Source organism: Cetorhinus maximus, chromosome 3 (assembly GCF_964194155.1).
Source record: "Cetorhinus maximus chromosome 3, sCetMax3.hap1.1, whole genome shotgun sequence".
NCBI lineage: Eukaryota > Metazoa > Chordata > Chondrichthyes > Lamniformes > Cetorhinidae > Cetorhinus > Cetorhinus maximus.
In genome coordinates, this window is record NC_135881.1 from 199206283 (window position 1) to 199226515 (window position 20233).

At 45.2% G+C, this 20233-nt stretch overlaps 1 protein-coding gene across 2 annotated transcripts in view; it reads left to right on the top strand.

Moving 5' to 3' along the window:
• Positions 1-20233, top strand: part of LOC144673859 (rab effector MyRIP-like) — a 403745-nt gene that overhangs the window by 146424 nt on the left and 237088 nt on the right. For both annotated transcript variants that reach the window (XM_078535501.1, XM_078535509.1), the window contains exon 3: positions 2443-2664. In XM_078535501.1, coding sequence (XP_078391627.1) covers positions 2443-2664 — 222 coding nt within the window. The remainder of the gene's footprint in view (positions 1-2442; positions 2665-20233) is intronic.

Sequence of the window (20233 nt, forward strand, 5' to 3'; positions counted from 1 at the left end):
CAAAAGAGTTACATGTAAAAAGGCATTTGAAATGCTAATAGACAAGCTTAATAAAGGGGAATTTGCATTTTTAGATGAGGGGATATTTCAAAGAGACGTGATAAGGTTTTTTACAACTGGCAAGATAAATAGGGCAAGGTTATTACATTGATGTTTCCCAAAAGTGCTGACCAGATTAGAGATTTTTATACTATGGGAAAAGTAAATTCCAAAGACATGGGGGAATGGTGGGATTTATAGATTAAAGAGGAAGAAATATGTTTAAAGAAGGATGGAAGGCTGTGCGAGATCTGAAAAGTACACATGTGAAACAGACTTGGGGGGGAAAGCCTGTTGCCACTTTGCAGAAATCTGCTGTTCCTGTAACCAAAGTTGTGTTAAAAGCCTTTGGAATTCCACTGTCGAGTGGGCGCTTTTGGTAACCTTGCTGGATTTTCTATATAAAATTTAAAATCTATTTTCGACTGTTTCCTTAAAGGGGGTGTGTAGGTGGGAGTCTGGTTGATTAGGAATTTTTGAAATTGTTACAGTATTAAGTAACTGTGTAACTGTAATCCTGTGTATGTGTTTTATTCTTTTCTTTTGTTAATAAAGGTTTTGATTTAATGTTTAAAATCTCTAAAGTTAGTGGACTCACTACTTCTGAATTCAGTGCACAAACCTTCTCGTAATAAATACAAATTGCAAAACCGTTGTGATAGTTTGGCCAAGTTTCCCTTGTGGATTTGGTCAGCCTGGCAAATACCACCTGCCATATCATATCATAAGAACATAAGAACTAGGAGCAGGAGTAGGCAATTCAGCCCCTCGAGCCTGCCCCGCCATTCAATATGATCATGGCTGATCTCATTTCGGCCTCAACCCCAATTTTCCGCCCTCTCCCCATAACCTTTCAACCCGTTACTAATTAAAAATCTGTCTATCTGCCCCTTAAATTTATTCAGCGTCCCGGCATCCACTGCACTCTGAGGTAGTGAATTCCACAGATTCACGACCCTTTGAGAAAAGTAATTCCTCCTCATCTTTGATTTAAATCTACCATCCCTTAGGCTAAAACAATGGCCTCTCGTTCTAGAATGCCCCAGAAGAGGAAACATCCGCTCCACATCTACTTTGTCCATCCCCTTTAGCATCTTATATTCCTCAATTAGATCTCCTCTCATTCTTTTAAACTCTAGCGAGTATAGGCCTAAACGACTCAATCTCTCCTCATAAGACAAGCCCTGCATCTCTGGAATCAATCTAGTGAACCTCCTCTGAACCGCCTCCAGTGCAACTACATCCTTCCTCAAGTAAGGGTACCAAAACTGTGCACAGTACTCCAGGTGCGGTCTCACCAATGCCTTGTACAGTTGCAACAACACTTCCCTATGTTTATACTCTATTCCTATAGCAATAAATGCCAAAATTCCATTTGCCTTGATTATTCCCTGCTAACAATCTCTACTGAGATTGTAATGACCAAACTGCAGTTTGCGAGACGCATACGGCTTTTACAGATAAAGTGCAACTTTACAGATCATGTGGGGCAGTAATTAAGGCAGGGAGATTAATTGGGATCATTCTGAAGAATTGGGCGGGACTGCATCCATTGGCCCAACTGGACCTCACTGGACAGCATCTGATTGGCCTTACCATATACATTGTTGCTTTAGTCTTAGTCTGATGCCTCAGAGTGAGTTCAACCATAAATTTCAAACGTTTTGTGCCTCAGGATGCCTGAATCTGTCAATTAAGCAGCCGCTTTGAAATGTATTTTAACGTGATGTATTCTTTTATACCAAAATGCTTACATGACAGGGTTACCTCCAAGATTACTATTCGGGTAACAAGGCCCTCCTTCTATATGGGCAGCAAGTTCACTTGTTCACTTTAAACCTGAGATTGTTAGATTTTTGTTAAGCTAAGGTATCAGGGCTATGGGGCAAGGTGGGTAAATGGAGTTAGGCTGCAGGTGAGCCGTGATCTCACTGAATGGTGGAATGGGCTCGATGGGCTAAATGGCCTCCTCCTGTTCCGAAGACATTTCTTGTATATTTTTGATGAAGTGAGGCATTTTCTATGGAGTTTGTAATCTGTAGAATATAAGTCAGTGATACAATCTGAAAATGATAAGATTCTGAACATGCAGGTGAAAAAAACGTGACAGGAATATTTTCCCAGCTATACTGCGTCACAGAGAAACACACGAGATCATTCAAACTACTCATACAAAGTAGCACCTATTGACCTATTGAAAAGGAATACCACAAAAATGGTTAGCGTTCTGAAACGCGAACCTCACCTTTCCCCTCTGCCCGAATGCTGCCTGACCTGCAGAGTGTTTCCAGCATTTTCTGTTTTGGTAATTAACATTAGCGAGGTCCCTTGGGAAGATACTTGTGCGATGGTGGCGAATGCTAAACCGTCTAATTGTTGGAATGAACGACTTCTGTTTTCCAGTGAACTGAAGCAGAAGCTAAACGAAGAAAGCAACAAGCGCACAATCCTTTCCAAGCAGGAGAAGTTCAATGAAAACTGCTGCATCCGCTGCTGCAGCCCATTCACCTTTCTCCTTAACACCAAGCGCCCCTGTCTCGACTGCAAGTTCAACATTTGCAAGAACTGTGGGGCGTACAGTAAAAAGGAGAAAGCCTGGATCTGCACAGTCTGTCACCAGGCCAGGTAGGTACCATTTCGCCTCCACCTGCCCTTTTCCCGAAGTGTCAGCTGCCTTATGGTTGAATTGATTGTGTTTGATCTCCAGGCTCTTGGCGGTAGCTTGAAACCGAGTAGAATAATTACACAGGTTGGAACTTGTTACATATCCAGCAGCCAAAGGATGTTTGGAGATAATTTGATCTTCCCGCGAGTAGCTTTTTAACCAAGGCACGTGAGGGGCAGACTGTTGCTAACAGCTTACAAATAATGTGAACCAAATGCCTCTTTGGCTGTTTTGAAGCACATTCACAATCTAATTTGCTAACCACAAAATTTCTTCTCAATTTTGTCAGCTAACGTTTTGTACCTTTAACAGTGTCTCCTGCCAACACAAGATGGCCACCGATACCCGTCTGCACATGCTCACTTATCCGCACATGCGCAGACAACCAATGGCGTGATTGGCTGGAGACACAGGCCGGAATTGTCCCAGATTCACACAGAGTGCAGTAGTAGGCAGGCGAAAAATCGTTTAATCTGCCGGCCGCAATGGTGGGTTTTCGGGTTGTATCGTCCCATTCTCGCCTCATTAATTATGCAGCCACGTGAAACACGCTGTCTCGCTGGCGGGCATCCTCCGATTTGCCCTCCATGCCTTAACCTTGCTGCCTCCTCACGCAGGGCGCCATATTTAAACTGCAGCCATGCGCACACTTCTCAATGCTTGCAGCCCAGGGCTGCTCCGGTGAAGACACAGCCCCACAAGCCAAGAAGAGTGCAGCCCCTCAATTCATTGACACATCCCTGGGACACCGGGACACTGTGGAGGCCCACTGCGATGTCCTCTACCCCTGCTCCGGTCGCCGGAGTCCCACCGGTCTCACCACTCCGGCTTGGGAGGTGATGGCAGAGGTGGTCAGTGCCAATGCTGCACATGGGGTCAGCCATCCAGTGCAGAAAATGGATGAATGATCTCATTCATGCCACCAGAGTAAGGCAACCACCTCATCATGTTAAACTCACATGCTCCCAAGGCCATCACACATCTCACTGCCAGCTCAAGGAACATCACCACTCACTCTCTCACACACACCCTCTCATCTCCATCTGGCCTCATCTCCTCTGGAGACTGCCTCCTCAGCCCTCACCATCTTGAGGCCACTTGCACAGATCAACATGTGCCCCCACACACAACCTGGGATACCCCCCCTTCCCCAGTACAGCCCTCACCCCGCAGCCTCTTCCCTTGCCTGAGGCCACTTCTCCCCCACTTCCCCAAGCAAACCCTAGCCCTGCAGCCGTTGAAAAGCCACCCCTACCTTATGGCTGGTCTGGTAGGTAGAGACCTGCCCGTGAGTCCCCCTAAAAGTGATGTGGTGTTTCCTGCGAAGCCTGGCGCTGATGACCATGGGTGCTGCCCGATGCAAGGTAGGCAAACAAACCTCGAAGTCCCGAGTGAAGTGCAGCCCGCCAGGTGCATGTCGCTTATGTACAGATGTGAAATGCGCCAGCCTTGATGACCCAGAGTGGGCGGGGGGTTGATTCCGGCCAGCAGGGCTTCTAATGAGCTGCTAAAATATTGAGATTAGGTTCCCGATGCGCAGCAGCGGGAAATGTGGCCCATCATTGTCGGGTGGAGCGGGCGATTGCAAACTGGTTTCACGACAGCGTGACACTGATTTCCTGGCCTTCCCGTCACATTGATCCCCACCCCACCACCCACCATGACGCCCGACGCCAATGGGGCCAGAAAATTCTGGCCACAGCAACACTAAAACCAGTCCTTTTTAAAAAAAAAACCTTCTGTGGAGAGGCTGGAGCCGGAGTTCTCCTTCAACTCAACAGCTCTGGAGAAATGTAGTTCAGGTTAACAATTCGAGTCTAAAAACTCCAACTGTGTTCAAATCTCTAAGAAGCTGAGTTTATAGATTTTGCCATTTTAAGCCATGAATATTTAGTTAGCTTAATTTGACTGGCAATGACCTGGAGCCTTTTTGAAAATCATGTAGGAGATGAAATTTGATTTTTTTTTTATACGCAAAAACGATAATATGAAGGCAACATTTTTGATTAACAGCCGCCAAATCTTAGAACAACCGCTGCCTCTTCAGTCGTGGATGCAATAAATTGATGCATTTTCAAATTCGTGAAGCTAGACACGTTGGTCTAAGGAGCTGAGAAGGTGCCGGTGATCAGTTTGAGCGCCAGGCGGACAATGCTTGGGGTGTGGGGGCAAATGTTGTTAGATGCAATGTGAGTTATGTTTTTTTACTGGTTTGGAGATGGGGTCTTGCCTGGTGTTTTCTTACAGCATCTGTATTTGCTTAAAATATCTTTCAAAAATCTATGGGAAAATGGCTCCAATAACTGTTTGATAAGCATCTCTGCTCCTGGCCGCTGCCTAGTCTGTCGCTCACTATGAAGTTATGGAGTAAAACAGCGCAACTGTTCATGCACGGTGTTGGCAGCAAATGCCAATCTGTAATTGCCAATGTGCTGCGCAGGGCACAGGCTAATTTGGAGCAGGTACTAATTGTGTCTAGTGTTTTTTGTGTTGCAGTTTCTCTCTGTCTTTCCTATATAAATTTGAGCTCTTCCAAAACTCTGCTGTGTGCATCTTAACTGGCACCAAGTCCCCCGTTCACCCATCACCCCTGTTCTCGCTGACCTCCTCTTGATCCGGCAACGCTTCAGTGTTAAAATTCTCACCCTGACCTTTGAATCCCTCCATGACCTCGCCCCTCTGCTGCCTCATCCAGCTCTGTGGCCCTCCGAGATCTCTGCGCTCCTCCAACCTGGCCTCTCGCATATTCCCCAAGCTATGAAATTCCCTCCCTGAACCTCTGTGCCTCTCTCCTCCTTTAAGATGTTTCTTTAAAAGTGTTATCTTTGCCCAAGCTTTTGGTCATCTGTCCTAATATCTCCTTATGTGGTTAGATGTGACTTTCTCTTGCCTATAAATACAAGTTGTGGTTCTGTTTTTTATTGTTCTTTTCATAGAACAATAAATAGAATTTTAACCACTCCTGCCCAGTGACAGTGTTGCGTGGAAGGGATTAAAATCAGGATGAGCCCGTTCACCAGAGGCGGAATTTTGTCTTCACCAACTTCAAAGTTGGCGGGGTTCCCGTTACAATCGAGCGTGGGCTAAATTAAAATGTAACTGTTGCGGCCTGATCTGTGGCCATGGTGTGATTTTGTGAGGGGCTCGGAGCCCATCCCACCTAAGAAAGATGATCTTCTTCTATGGGCAGCGTTCTTGGAAGCCAAGAGGAGCACGAAGAGACCCTTGAGCCTCTCATCATCATCACTTGCCCAGGGCCTCACTCTGCTTCCCCGTGTGGGAATCTGTTTGGAAATGCCCCCTGCTTCCCACCCCACCCCCATGACTTGCCTTATGTCGAACCCTTTAAGCTCCCAGCACCTGGCTACCTGTTCAATTCCCAGCCTGCCGGCAGACCTCCACATCATCTCTCTCCCTTTGAGAGGGACAACCTGATGTCAGGACTTTTGGGAGTCTTTGCGTCCCTTTTAAGGCAGAAACAGACTTGGCACCAAAGCTTTGTTGTAAATCAACTTTATTCAGACAAAGTCAGGCCAAGTTTATTAACTCCTCAGATAAACTATGGCGGTGAGCTCGGGCTGGTGATTTGCACTTTAACGCAGATTATGCCACCCATGTCAATGGTTTCTATCGTGGTTTTGGTCTTTTGGTCCTCAAGCCTCTCTCCCTCCCTCCCCCTTGTGTCTTGTCTTGTTCTGTTTCTGCATGGTCTCTCTCTCTCCGCAGCACAAAGGCAAAATGAGGGCATCTTTTATCCTGGCTGTTATCCAATTAACCCCTCCTTCACCCCAATTATCTTCAGCCCCGTGTGTGAGGACACTTTTCTTGACCAACCAGGTATCTTTCATGTAAGCATCGTGCCATTAAATAGTTTTTTTTTCACATCTTCCTGTGTCTCTTATCTCAATACTCCAGGGTCTTATCTCCTAGAGGGGCCTAGACATCCCAGTCCCCTGTTTTGACACACACAAAGCAATCTCACAAACAGGCTCAAGGTCTTGTCTTTTAGCTGTTTAAGCTCTGTTTAAGAGTAAGCTCATTATAACTTGGCATAATATTCCTATGGTTCCACTGTCTTGGCATCTTTCCATACTGTGCTCTATTCCTACGTTTTCCCACTTCATTGTACTAGGCCTAAGACAAATTCCTAATAAAGTTAGATGTTAATTTCTAATAATAAAGTTAGATTTTAACAATTAGTGTTCCCGTAAGAAATCTCATAATCTTACTTAATAAAGTATTCAAATGTGGCCGTTAGTTAAGATCAGCCATGACTCCAGATCCTTGCGCTCAAACTCACCCCACCCTGCGTTCACTGCCCACTTCAGAGCTCTCACACGGCATACCCCATCTCCCACATTAAAATCCCATTCACAGAAGTGCACAGCACAGAGGGAGGCCATTCGCTCCATCATGCCTGTGCCAGCTCTTTGAAAGAGCTATCCAATTACTTGCACCCCCTTACTCTTTCCTCATACCCCACCGATGCGCTTTCCTTTGGCATGTTACTATTGAATCTGCTTCCACCACCTTTTCAAGTCATGCATTGCAAATCACAACAACTGTGTGTAAATCCATTTCTACCTATCTTCCCTCCGGCCCTTTGCCAATTATATTAAATTTCCGTACTCTGGTTACCAATCCTCCTCTTAATGGAAACAGTTTCTCATTATTTATTCGATCAAAACCCTTCATAATTTTAAACAACTCAATTAAATTTCCTCCTTAGCCTTGCCTGCTGTAAGGAGGACAATGCCAGTCTAGTCTCGCCAGAGAATTGATGTTCAATAAGTAGTCCGACAGGACAGAGGCAGTGGACGGTTTGAGAGAGGTGGTGGTGAGGTAGAACCAGGTTTCATCCATGTACCTGTGGCTGCTGACCCACATGGAAGCAGATGATGATGCTGGGGCATCAGGGAGAGGAGGAAGAAACAGTGGCCAATGTTGGACTCTTGGGGGGAGGCCAGAGCTAATGATACTGGGATAGGACGAGAAACCATAGCCACTCTGGGGATCGTAGGATAGGTAAAAGTGGAACCAACTGAGGTCAGTCCCACTGAGATGGACAGCAGAGGAAAAGCAATGGAAGCAGATGATGTGGTCAACTGATCGCGAGGACAGGGCCTCATTAACATCTTGTAGCTCTGTCTCCTGCCCAGCAGTTGGTCAAATAGACTGGCTGACTGGTAGGAGAGGGTAAACACCAAAGACAGGAGGCTGACCAGTAACGCTCGGGTATAGTCCCTGGAAATCAGGGACTAGGCGAGGCCTGCAATCAGCAGGGCTGCCTTGGATAGGAGGAAGGCTGGAGATCAGGGCTGAGGAAGGCCAAAGGCCTCGTTGAGGGGCCTGAGTGGGGGTGGGAGAGGGTTGGGGGAAGTACTCCTGCATTAAATGATAAAACAGCAACTTACCTTACGGAGTTGACGGCTGCTGACCCATGCAGCACAAATTGGGCTCCCAATTGCTTTGTAGGAGCCCGACTTCAATATATTAATTACACCCAGCATCCCAAACCTGGGCACTTTTAAAATGGCAACAGGCTTAATGGGGTAGAGGCATGCTGTTTTATACTTTTTAACCCAGCCAATCCCAGTCCCCTCTTACATAGAGGTGATAGATATAATCAAATTTCATTCCCTCTGTAGACAACCACTAAGCTTTCTTAGTCTGTAAAGTATTGAATTGTGGTCAGCGCTGCTGTTATAACACTAATACTAAGGTGTTAATAAGGAGCGCTGTAATTGTCAAAATTGCAGTGATGCTAACTTGCCATGCTCAGCAGGTAACCCCAGGCTCTTTAATAAAATTTGCCTGGCTAAGTTCTTGCACAGTTTCAATGAGTTTGAAAACTTGGTAGTGTTTAAAAGCTTCAAGAAAATGAGAAAATTCAGACTGACAGATTTTGCTACAAAGCTTTAAGTTCCCTTATTAAGCATGTCAAGCTAGCATCCCTGGAAGGTAGGAGGTTCATTCTCAAGGGTGGCAGTGAACATCAGCTAATGATTTTGCAGGGTTTCCATAGTAACACAATTTCTGTGTTGCATGTGTTTCGAATAAGGAATCCGACAGCCTTAACAGCGAAAATATAGGTGTCTTGGTAAATGTAGTAATTATGGTTTTGTTTAGTGTGTAATGTACCTTTAAGAGTAATACTTGTTAAGGAAGATGACATGACCTGTAGTAACCAATAGGAGAGTAGCACAGGCAACCTCAGGAGTAAGTGCAAAGGTAGAGTTGGAGTTGAAAGCACACGTATAGTTGCTGCTGAGTATATTGTTAATAAACTTAATGTTTCCACCCAAGAAATGTCTGCTGATCAACTCTGTCTATAGTACCAACTCAGCCACCACTCAAAACAAATAGGCGACGGGGATTCACGGGATCCAACAGTAAATAAGGTGGCAGGAAACCATAGTTATTAGTACAACTGGCTATTTTGCATGTGTAAATGTGATGACAACTCTCTGGGTACCGTAGCCCGGTGATTATGTTGCTGGACTAGTGAACCAGAAACCTCGACCCAGAGTCATGAGTTCGGATCCCACCAGAGAGGCAGGGAGCAATGGATTCGCACACAGGCTTGTGGTCATCTGGAATGCACTGTTTGAAAAAGTGGTGGAACCAGATTGAATAGCAACTTGGGAAAGGGATATATGTATCCCTGGCATTTGGGCAATTTAAATTCAGTTAATTAAATAAATCTGGGATTAAGAAGCTAAAATCAGTAGTGGAGACTGGAAAACTGTTGGGTTGTGGTTAAAAACCCATCTGGTTCATTCATGCCCTTAAGAGGGAACAATGTCCTTACCTGGTCTGGATCTGCAACAAGATGGTGGACTTTTAACTACCCTCTGAAATGTCCTAGCAAGCCACTCGGTTGTATAAGGATGGGCAATAAATGCTGGTCTTACTATTACAGGTTCACTATTTCAGTGTATACTATACCTCTCTCTGCTCCCAAATTACTAGTACCTTTATCATTTATTTATTCAACCACCTGATTTCCCTTGGCATTGCTTATGGGTAGTCTGAGTTCTGGAGCACAGTTATGGGCCTCGAAATAATGCAGCTTCACTTGGGCTAGGTTTTTAATGTGTTGATTTCAGAGAACAATTTGTACAGGGGAAGATTTTTAATACAACGCCTGGAGCTCTTCTGTTCTTTGAAGTTCCTGGGCTTCTCTGCAGTAACTTTAGATCAAGAAGTAAGCCTCAGGGAAGGCCTCTCATGTATATGCCACATGTAAAATCTGATTCCTGTGATTTCAATCAATTTGCCCTTAAGATACAGCAGATGGAATGTAATTGGCAGGAAACTGTTCAGTAAGAAAGTGGTCTGGTGTTGCATCATTTGCAGTGGTGTTTTGCTTTAAGCTCTTAGAAAATCTGTGATAAAAATGCATAAAACTCATCTTACTTTGAGAGGAAACAGGACAACTGGAGTTAAAATTTACAGTCGCGAATGTATCTTTCCGTTTGGTTCACCCTGAGGCTGTAGAAACACACAGACTCAGTTTTCCCACTTTTCTAATCATCTCGGACCCGGATTGAACGTGCTTGATGTGTTGATGCAGTGTCCCCTGTGCCCACTGACCTGCACTGGCTCCTGGTCAAACAACAGCTCAGTTTTATAATTCCCATCCTTGTTTTCAAATCCCTCCATGACCTTGTCCTTCCCTACCTCTGTAATCTCTTCCAACTCCACAACCCTCCGAGATACGTGCGCTCCTCTAATTCTGGCCTCAAGAGCATCCCTGATTTTTAATCACTCCGCCATTGGTGGCTGCGTCTTCAACTACCTACACCCTAAGCACTGGGATTCCCTCCCTCCCTCTCCATCTCCTCCCTTAAGACAAGGGTTCCCACTCCATTAACATGCAGCTTATGTGCGATCATTAGCAGTGCATCAAGCAGTTATGTTCTGCCTTTTAGATAATGTTTATGTTGCGGCAAACTTCCACCTGCCCACTCTTCATCCCAGCACAGCAAGTGACTGCTTGGGAATGGTTTTTGCCCCTGCTCCAATAGCCTATAGCTCTTCTCCGGAAACCCACTGCCTGTGGCCCAGCGACGCTACCGTCAGATCCATGGATCCACTATCCACTAGAACCATTGTCAAGCAAACCATTGGAGTCCTCAAGCAACAATTCTGATCCGTAGACAGATCTGGTAAGGCAGTCTGCAGTGCAGCTGCAGAGAGAGTATCTTGTACGGTAGGTAGTGTTTTGCTACATGCTGCACATGTACATAATCCAGCCTTCAACAAGTACTCCTTACTGCATTAAAGTGGCAGTTCCATTTCCCTCCACAGTCATTCTTGTGGTAATTAGTAGTGACTGGCAATGAATATGTGTAATTATGCACTGCAGCATTACAATACATCCTTCGGGCTAGATTAGCATTGCATGATTTCATTTTATTTAAGACTCCGAGAACCATCAAAGACAAGAACGTTCATCTGGATTTAGCCAAGAGAAGGATGATATTTTAACACACCGCACAATCCAATCTCTGAAAATTCAGAACACAAAAGCAAAGTGCTGGAAATCTGAAATAAAAACAGAAAACGCTGGAAAAGTCAGGCAGAATCTGTGGGGAGAAACAGAGTTAATATCTCAGGTCAACGACCCTTCATCAGAACCTTCTGCTGAAAGGTCATTAACCTGAGACATGGGGCAGAACTTTGCCCTTGGTGGGCGGGCGGGCCCCACTGGCTTGGCGGCAGACAGACAGCCGACCCCCGCCACCGAAACGGGGCCTGCCGCCATTTTGAGTGGGCGGGCCAATTAAAGCCTGCCCAGCGGCCTAGCGGCTCCTGTCCAGGGTGGGGGGAGGGAATCCCCAGCTGTCAAAGTGCGCTCTTTCGCGCACACATGCAACAGAGCGCACTGCTCCCTGAGACTAAGTGCTGTCTCAGGGAGATTAGTGACAGTGCACAAAAGTTAAAATATAGAGAAATAAAAATATTATTAACATGTCCCCCTCATGTAACAATGTTACACAAGATGGGACATATTAATAAAAACGACATAAACTTTATTAAACTTTTAAAAAACGGACATGAAGCTTCATCCCACCAGTGGATGAGGTTTCATGTATTATCTGGAGCCTGCTGGGGCTCCTGGCCTGCCCACCAGCCTTAAGGTTGGACGGGCAGGGTCTTTAATGATCTTAATTAGCCTGTCAATAGCCTTAATTGGCCATTGACAGGTCGGCGGGTGGACAGCTGATTTCGCTGTCCGCCCGCCTTCCTCAATATTTAAAGGGACCGGGATGATGTCGGGGGTTCCTCCCGATGTCATCCCACGTCATTTTCCCGTCGGCGAGCGGGCCCCGCCCCCAAATCGCCGAAGTGAAAATTCTGGCCATTAGCCCTGTTTCTCTTTCCACAGATGCTGCCTGACCTGCTGAGCATTTCCAGCATTTTCTGTTTTTATTTTACTCCTGACAGTCCAACATTATTTTCAGCGAATGAGTCTGCTTTTGCACAATGATCTATACATGCCCAGCTGCTAGCTCCGAATAGTTAAAAATTGGTATTCGATATTCGGGATAGGCTTGTGATAGGTCACAATTTTAACTTGTTGGTGATTAAAGCCAGCACCAGTTGTCAGACTGCAATTAATTTAATTAGTCTCTTAGTTTCCATCTTCAATTTTCAAGTGATTATTTTTTTGCCACCCTGTAATTGAATGAGAGATCTCCAAGAGGGCACTAAAAGATTTAAAAAATACAGTGGGGGCTGGTTCAGTTCAACAGAACAAGAAAGCACGGACCTGAATTTCCTGCTTGGCCTGCGCTCGCGGTCCGAGGGCCTAGAAGCAGATGTAGAATCCGCTCCCGGGCGAGATCGCGTTCTTACCGCGATTTCACGCTGGCTAGCCCCGTCCAGCGTGGAACCCGTCTTCCGGTTAGCCTGACGGTGCGGGCGGGGGTGGTAACGAGTCAGGGGTCGGGTCCAATTTTATCCCCCCCCAGGACTTTGGTAACTTTGATTCAACTTCCAGCGGAAGAACAGAGGTCCCTACGACATGGAGACAAATTTGGTGTTAATCCTGCGGCTTTTCACCTATGAATTGATCCTGACCAAAACCTTCGCCTACTCAATGTATCTGTATATGTCGCCGCTCTGAAATACACCTTGAAAGTCTACAGGTCATGCCCAGCGTCTGCCACTGATCCAACTAAACTCCATGGCAACAGTAAGGGAGCTGTGTGTGGGGGCGAGGGGGGGAAACAGTCGGAGACGGGGTTTCCTTCATCTATTCACATCAGTGAAGGAAGAAAAAAACAATGAATGAGCGTTTCTTCTGCACCTTTTCATGGCTTCAGGACGTCCCAGAGTGCCTCACTGCTTTTTGAAGTGCGGTCACCGCTATAATGTGGAGAATGTGTCGGCCAGTCAATTTGCGCACAGCAAGCTCCCATAGACAGCAATGTTGGATCTCTTACATCCCATCTGAGAGGGTAGACGTGGTCTCAGATTAACATCTCACCTGAACACTGGCACTGTGGACAGTGCAGCACTCTCTCAGGACTGCGCTGGGACTGTTAAGCCCACCTGCTCAACCCTCTGAGCGGGACTTGAACCCATAACCTACTGAGCTCCAGAGAGCAGAACGCTCCAATGTGGCAGACACCGATGCCGTCAAGGGTGCTTCTGGTCTACCTGCTATTGCCGCAGCCCTGGACTGCCCAGCTGAGGTGGCGCAGGTAGGGCTAGTGGCAGTGGTTGGGGTGGGGGGGGATGAGGGGTGGGGTAGCGAAGTGAGGGTGGGGGGTACTGGTGGCTGCAAACTAAGTGTGGTTCTTCCCTTTGGTGGGGGAATCCTCATGCAGGGATCTGGTCATATTCTACATCAACTGCAGGGTCAGTTGGGACACCTCTGATTACAAGCCTGCAGTATCTGTCTGCTGGGTCATAATGAAGACCTGGATGATGGGAAGTCTGACGTTCAGAGACCCCCTACCCTCACCCGCTCAACTGCCCCTCACCCCATATAATTACAGCGGCAATATGCCCAATGGCCATGGGTTTTCAAGGCCAGTATCTTTCGTAAAGGACAGTGTTCCCCGTGGTTTGTACAGACCGATCTGTTTTGCTTGGCACAGATTTACAGGTGGACCAGCTTAGAAAGCTAGGGCAATCGAAAGGAAATCCGGCACACCTCAGAAACATGAAAGCAAAATCACACAAAAAGGAAATAGAAAGTGCTTATACTCCGGGGGCCTTTTACCCGGCCCTTGGATGACAATTTGATTTTTAAAAAAAAACGTGCTGCCCGACTGCCTGCTTTGCCCGCGCAACAAGCGCAAAATCGCGCGGGCAACGCGAAATCTCAGTCAGTAGGCTTTTTAGTGGCCCTTTTATTTTCAGCGAGCAGGGCTCTGATTCTGTTGCGCGCCCGTCGACCTCCGTATTGCGCGATGACATCGAGGCGCACGCCCGCCATCCTTTCGCACAATCTTAGGTGCGTTCGCGCCCGACCTCGAAACGTAAAATTCAGGCCAACGTTTAGTTGGTAAAATTTAACACGGGTGAGGACTTCTAGAAGGTCATCAAGCGATGCTGCTTCCGCCTGAGGAATCGGGTATCAGCAAACGATCTGATTTACATGTAGCAAACTCAGAAACCTTCTTTGAAAACACATTCAAATTAAATGTGTGGTGCTGATGGTTAAAAACGTTAAGATATTCAACAACAACATCTTTCCAAAAAAAAAACCACCTCCTGGGGATTTCCAGCTATCCAGCAGCGTGTCCCATAAACCGGAGCTCCCAGTGTGGAGCATTTACTATCAGGAGTGCACACTGGGAATTTGGACATGGAAGTCAATGAGTGGGCCTTAGAGGGTTCTCTGTCCATTAAAATTAATCGACAAATATGTAAAGTTTACCGTTTGGTTTATGCATGCACTAAAAAAAATGTCAAACAAACGCTTGCCATTGGACGTAATCAGGAAAACAATTCATTTTCCTGAATTTTTGATAGTATGGGGGTAAATTTAGTGCTAATTCCCCATGTGTGCTTCCAGGTCAGAGTGCAGTATAATTGCTCGGTACTTTCATATTGTGACCAGAACAAAGTTTTCTCCGTAAGGGGAATCCTGAATTTTAAAGTTATTATTGTATATATTTGAATGGATTTGTGCCAGACTTTTCACCAGAACTACTTTACCTAAGATAATACTTTATTATATTTATATTGTATTACTGTATTATTTATAGGCAGCTCTTTACTCTAAATCTGTCTTTTTCATGTTATATCTTTTGCTTTCCTTGATTTTTTTTGCTGTTTCTATTTTTGGCGCTGTTGTTTCTGTGACAGGTCCTTGAATGTCTTTTTCTTATCTATTGCCTTTTTTAGTTCCCATACATTTCCCAGTCTTTTGTTTGCACTCCCCTTTCACCAGATCTCACTCCCCCTTCACCAGATCTCACTCCCCCTTCACCAGATCTCACTCCCCCTTCACCAGATCTCGCTCCCCTCCTTTCACCAGGTCTCGCTCCCCCACCCTTTCGCCAGGTCTCGCTCTCCCCCTGCCTTTTGCCAAATCTCGCTCCACCCCCTCTTCGCCAGATCTCGCTTCCCACCCCCCCAGCTTTGCCAGATCATGTGACCAAGCTGCCTGGGAGATTAATAATAGAAAAAAAGGATCAACCAGCAGTTAATTATTGGGGTGAGTAGGTTCTTGGGTGTCATTTTGTGTTCCAGCTGCTTAGTTTCAGTTTAAGACAAGCTGGAGACAGGGAACATTTCTTTTAAGCAATATTGAAGTTGAAATTCTGTGTATTGGCTGAAAGAGTTTTTAAAACCTTGATGACTGAAAGACTCCGAACAGTGAAGTGGGCTTCTGGGATAGCAAAGCTCAGAAAAGAGAGAGAGAAAGAGTTCTAGATACAAGACTCCAGAGTTCAAGAACATTCGAACCAGGAGAATTCTGACCCAAGGTGCTTCTGCTTAAGATGCTAGCAATGCCTGTATTGACGGGGGAGTCTACAACCATGGGACAAATGGAAGCGATTTGAAGGGAAAACCTCACTAGAAGTAAGCGGAAGGCCCAAGAAATCTCAAATTAAAACTTCAAAGCAGCACTCATACCAAATAGTTAATCCTTGATCCGTATCTAACTTGAGTTTTGGGGGTGATAAGGTGCAGAAGGAAATTTGTGTTAATAAGTTCAATTTAGAGTATAAGTAACTCTATTCTTTGTACTTTTAATATATTTAACCTAACTGACTATTTAAGACAGTGTCGTTATTAACGGTCATGTTCTTTGATTTCTGTGTAGTAAAATTATTTTGTTTTAAATTGAACTTTGTAGCTTCATTCTTTTAATAAATACCTGGGGTTTTCGAATTCTAAAAAAGAAAATGTTACTGGTCTCTACTGAGATCATAACAATCTCCTTTCCTTTGCTAATCTGTTTTACTCTTGTTTCACTTCTTTCTCATTTACTTCTGTAAATGTTTATAGCTTTTCAGAACCTCAGGATGAGCCACAGTGCTTTAAAGCCAGTGAAGTCCTTCTATGAAGTCTAATGACTGTTGTGATGTTGGAAAGGCAGCAGCCAATTTGCACACAGCAAGTTCCCACCAACAATAACCTAATAGTGACCAGATAATCGGTTTTAGTGATGTTGGTTAAGGGATAAATATTGGTCAGAACACAGGGGCTAACTCCCCTGCTCTTCTTCAGAATAGTGTCATGAGGTCTTTCATATCTACCCGAGAGGGCAAATAGGGCTTCGGTTTAAAGACTTATCCAAAACACCACATCTCTGACAGTGTAGCACTCCCTCAGTACTGCACTGGATTGTCAGCTTAGATTTTTGTGCTGCATCCTCTGGAGTAGGACCTGAACCCACAATCCACTGACTCCGAGGTAAGAGTGCTACCCATTGAACCACGGTTGGCGTACTGTTCTGTCAGCAGTCATGTCCCCTTCAGTATTGCTGTAAGAGTAAGAACATGAGGGGTACAACAACGCATATTGAATTATAGTACTGTAGCTTCCATTTTTTTTTTTCAAAAAGACCTTTTTGCACTTTAAAGGAACACAAGGAATACAAGAATCATCATAGGGATGGAGGTCCTCCAAGGCATGCATCCCCAGTGGTGGATTCTTGGGGCCCTGTTTGACAAGTTGCAATGGTGGCCAATCTAGGTTTGGCCAATTTGCTGCTGTACTTTGGTGGTCATGATTTCAACCTAACCTATGTACAAGATGGTGGTGATCTATTCCCTGACAAAGTCCATCCTGTACATCAACAAACAAATGGGAGAGAGAGAAGTACTGCGGATGCTGGAATACTGAAGCATGAACAGAAAATCCTGGAAACACTTGAGGTAGCTCCGGCAGCATCTGTGGAGAGAGAAACAGAATTAACGTTTCAGGCCGGTGACTCTTCACCATAACAAACAAACAGGCTTTACACAAAATCATTACTGGCGCAGTATTCGCATAAACTAAACCTCTGTTCATTCTGGAAGTGCTGGAGTTGCTGCGACTTCACTTCAGGATCAGTTCAGGAAGTCGGAGTGGCAGTGGTGAAACGCCCACCACTCCCGAGTATGGGGGTCTCGATATTGATGCCTGTAACACTGTCACTTCTATGTAGAAGTTCATTCTCATGGTCAACCATTGTCTGATCAATCTGGATTACTGGAGCATCAAAACACTTGACTCGCAAGTTGTCCAGGTCACAGTGCTCTAAAGCAAGAAGCAGGGTTAATTTTGTGAGGTATTGTTATCGCTTGCTGTATCCTGCACAGGCAGCAAACATACAAAAGCAAAGCCAAAACGATTCTCGTAATTGTTTAATCTCCATCGCAAACAATTACAGGCAAAAATAAAACCCTTAAATATGCGATTTGCCATCATATATTACATGAAAATGTTAATTCCCTGAAGTGTTTATGCATGGCATATTTAATACTCCATTTACTATACTGCAGTCTTTGCTGTTAATGATAGCTAGGTTATGGGAAAATAAATAGTTTATATTTCCAAACATTCTTAAGTCCAATTACTGTTTATCAGTTAATATTCTGTTTTAATGAGGGAGCGCTGTATAAAATAAATTAGGTTTATATCAATGGTGCAGCAAGGTGGTAATAGCAAATAGGGGATCATAAATTGAGCAATATAATTGTGCCTGGTGATTCTTAGGTGTTATGCATTACTGGAATGGAGAAAATGCATAGAGGTTCAAAACAATATTGATGCCTCAACCAAGGTAGGGATTCAATGTAGCATTTCAAGTACATATTTTTAAATTAGTGTTGCTGTACAGCAGAGTTGTGGAGTGTGTGCTTTGATGCATACAAGGTAGTAACCATGAGTTTACAACCCCAGCCAGTTTAATTTCTCCTGATAGCTTAACGCTCGGAGTCCAGGGGCAGGATTTTTTGGCTCCAATGGGGATGGGTGCGACAATTCACGCCGCTGGCCAGTGTGCCAGTGGGCCAGTTCCATCCTGCCCTGAGCCACTTTCCTGGAGCCCCAGGTTTGCAACAGGTATGCAAGCAGTAAATAGCCAATTAACAACAGTTAAAGCCCAGTTAAGGCACATTTCCAGTCCAGCTGCAGGGTTTCTCCCTCCACAATGGTAGCCCAGCTGCTGAAGACATTTTTTAATTTAAAAGTTTTAAAAAATTGGAGAGAAGGCACCTCCAAATCGGAGACGCCCTCTCTCTCTCTATCATACCTGAACCGCAGGCTGCTGCTCCACCTGTGCTGGAGAGCCTCCTGTTGGCCTAGAGCCTACCCGCGGTCCTTAGTTTGGAGAGCAAGCCTGCCCTCTGACCACTCATTGTCCAATTAAGGGAAAATCACTATAGTCATGTGACTATTTCCCATGCAGTGTGGGGTTGTGACCCCCATTTGACTCCCTTTGGGTCGGGGTCCTGACCCAAAGGGAAAAATCCTTCACCAGGTGTCATTCAGATAAATCTACGCTGCAGTCCCTGCCTGGCCATTGTATCATTAATAGGATCCAAGGTTGGTGAAACAGAAACCAAGACAGAGCTTTTCCTTATTGAGCAAGTTTATTGACGTGTTCAGTCTCTCAGTTCTCCTCCCACTCAAACCAGTGTCCCGGCTGTACCCTGTTTATAGGCTCTTTTTAGAAACAAAATCAATAACTTAAACTGGGTGACAGCCCCTGGTGGGGCACTGTAAATAAAACAAAAACATGAAAGGAAACTTACAAAATTACATAAAAATGTCATTTCCTGGGGGGGCGGGGTGATGATGATGCACCCCAGCCTCTGCGGTGCCTACTAATTGTGGAAGGCCTCTAGTGTACCGGTGGACACCGCGTACTCCCTCTCCGGGGCCATCTAGCCGTGAACATAGCCACGGTAGAGGGCCAGAAAGTCGGGTCAGATGACTCCCTTGACCGCCCGGACTGCCTGGACTTGTTGGTGGTCACCTTGGCCGGGCCCAGGAGCAGGCCCTATCCCCTATTTATATGTGCTCAAAGGTAATTAATACCTATCACTTGTTTCTCTTAACCTTAACAATGTAATTAACAAACCTTAACAATGTAATTTGACAAGACATTAAAATATATCCTTCCAAAGGTGTGCTCACAGTACTGCAGATGTTGGTCTAACCAGGGTTTTGTATAGCTGAAGCATGACTTCTACCTGTCTGGTCCTCTAGGTATAAAGTCCAACATTCCATTAGTCTTTTTTGATTAATTCTATGTTAGGTGAACAGTAGGTGGGCACTCCGGAGAGGCCTGGGATATGATTTCTATAAGCTGCCAAAGGTCTTCCTGTTTGCTTCCCCTCCCCTGCTTTCAAAAAAGCCATATTGCTAAACATGGGGAGGGTTGGGGGTTGCAGATTATTGAATGTATGAAAAAGAGGGAGTTTAAAAAAAACAGATCGGTGCATTCAACCTGTTCCATTCAGATATGGACAGACTATGTGCACCATCAATCCACCCACCCACCGCCCCCTCTCCGATTACACATCTCTCTGCTAAAGACAAAAAAAAGAGATTAAACCACAGACCAATTTAGGAAATAACTCAGGATAATTCCTTTTCAACCCCCAAGGGCAATAAAGAAAGCTTCAAGATCAACCATAACAGATAGCACTAATCACTGCCACCTTCAACTACTTTCCATAACTCAAGATAAGCTTCCTCTTGAAGGCCCTGTGGCAAATCCATGCAGGATGCAACATATTCTGCTTTGCAAAAGGAAGTAATTCCTGGCATCTAATCTAACTTTGCTCTTCTTATTTTGTGCTCTCCTCCCCTTGTCTTCTGTTGCCTATCCAGCTCAATTCCATCCAAATACAGTCTTAATTTATTTTATCGTTTTGAAGAACTCAATCATATCCCCCCCTCCCCGCCCCCGCAAATTCTGTCACCCCAGTTCTGCTCCTTGGCATCAGACGGCCAGTGGTTGGAGTGATTGCAATCCGTGCATAATATTGTCGGCATCAAGTGGCACAATATATGGAGTGTTAACGAGAGCAAAGGATTGTGAGTGGGTGCAACTGTGGCAGA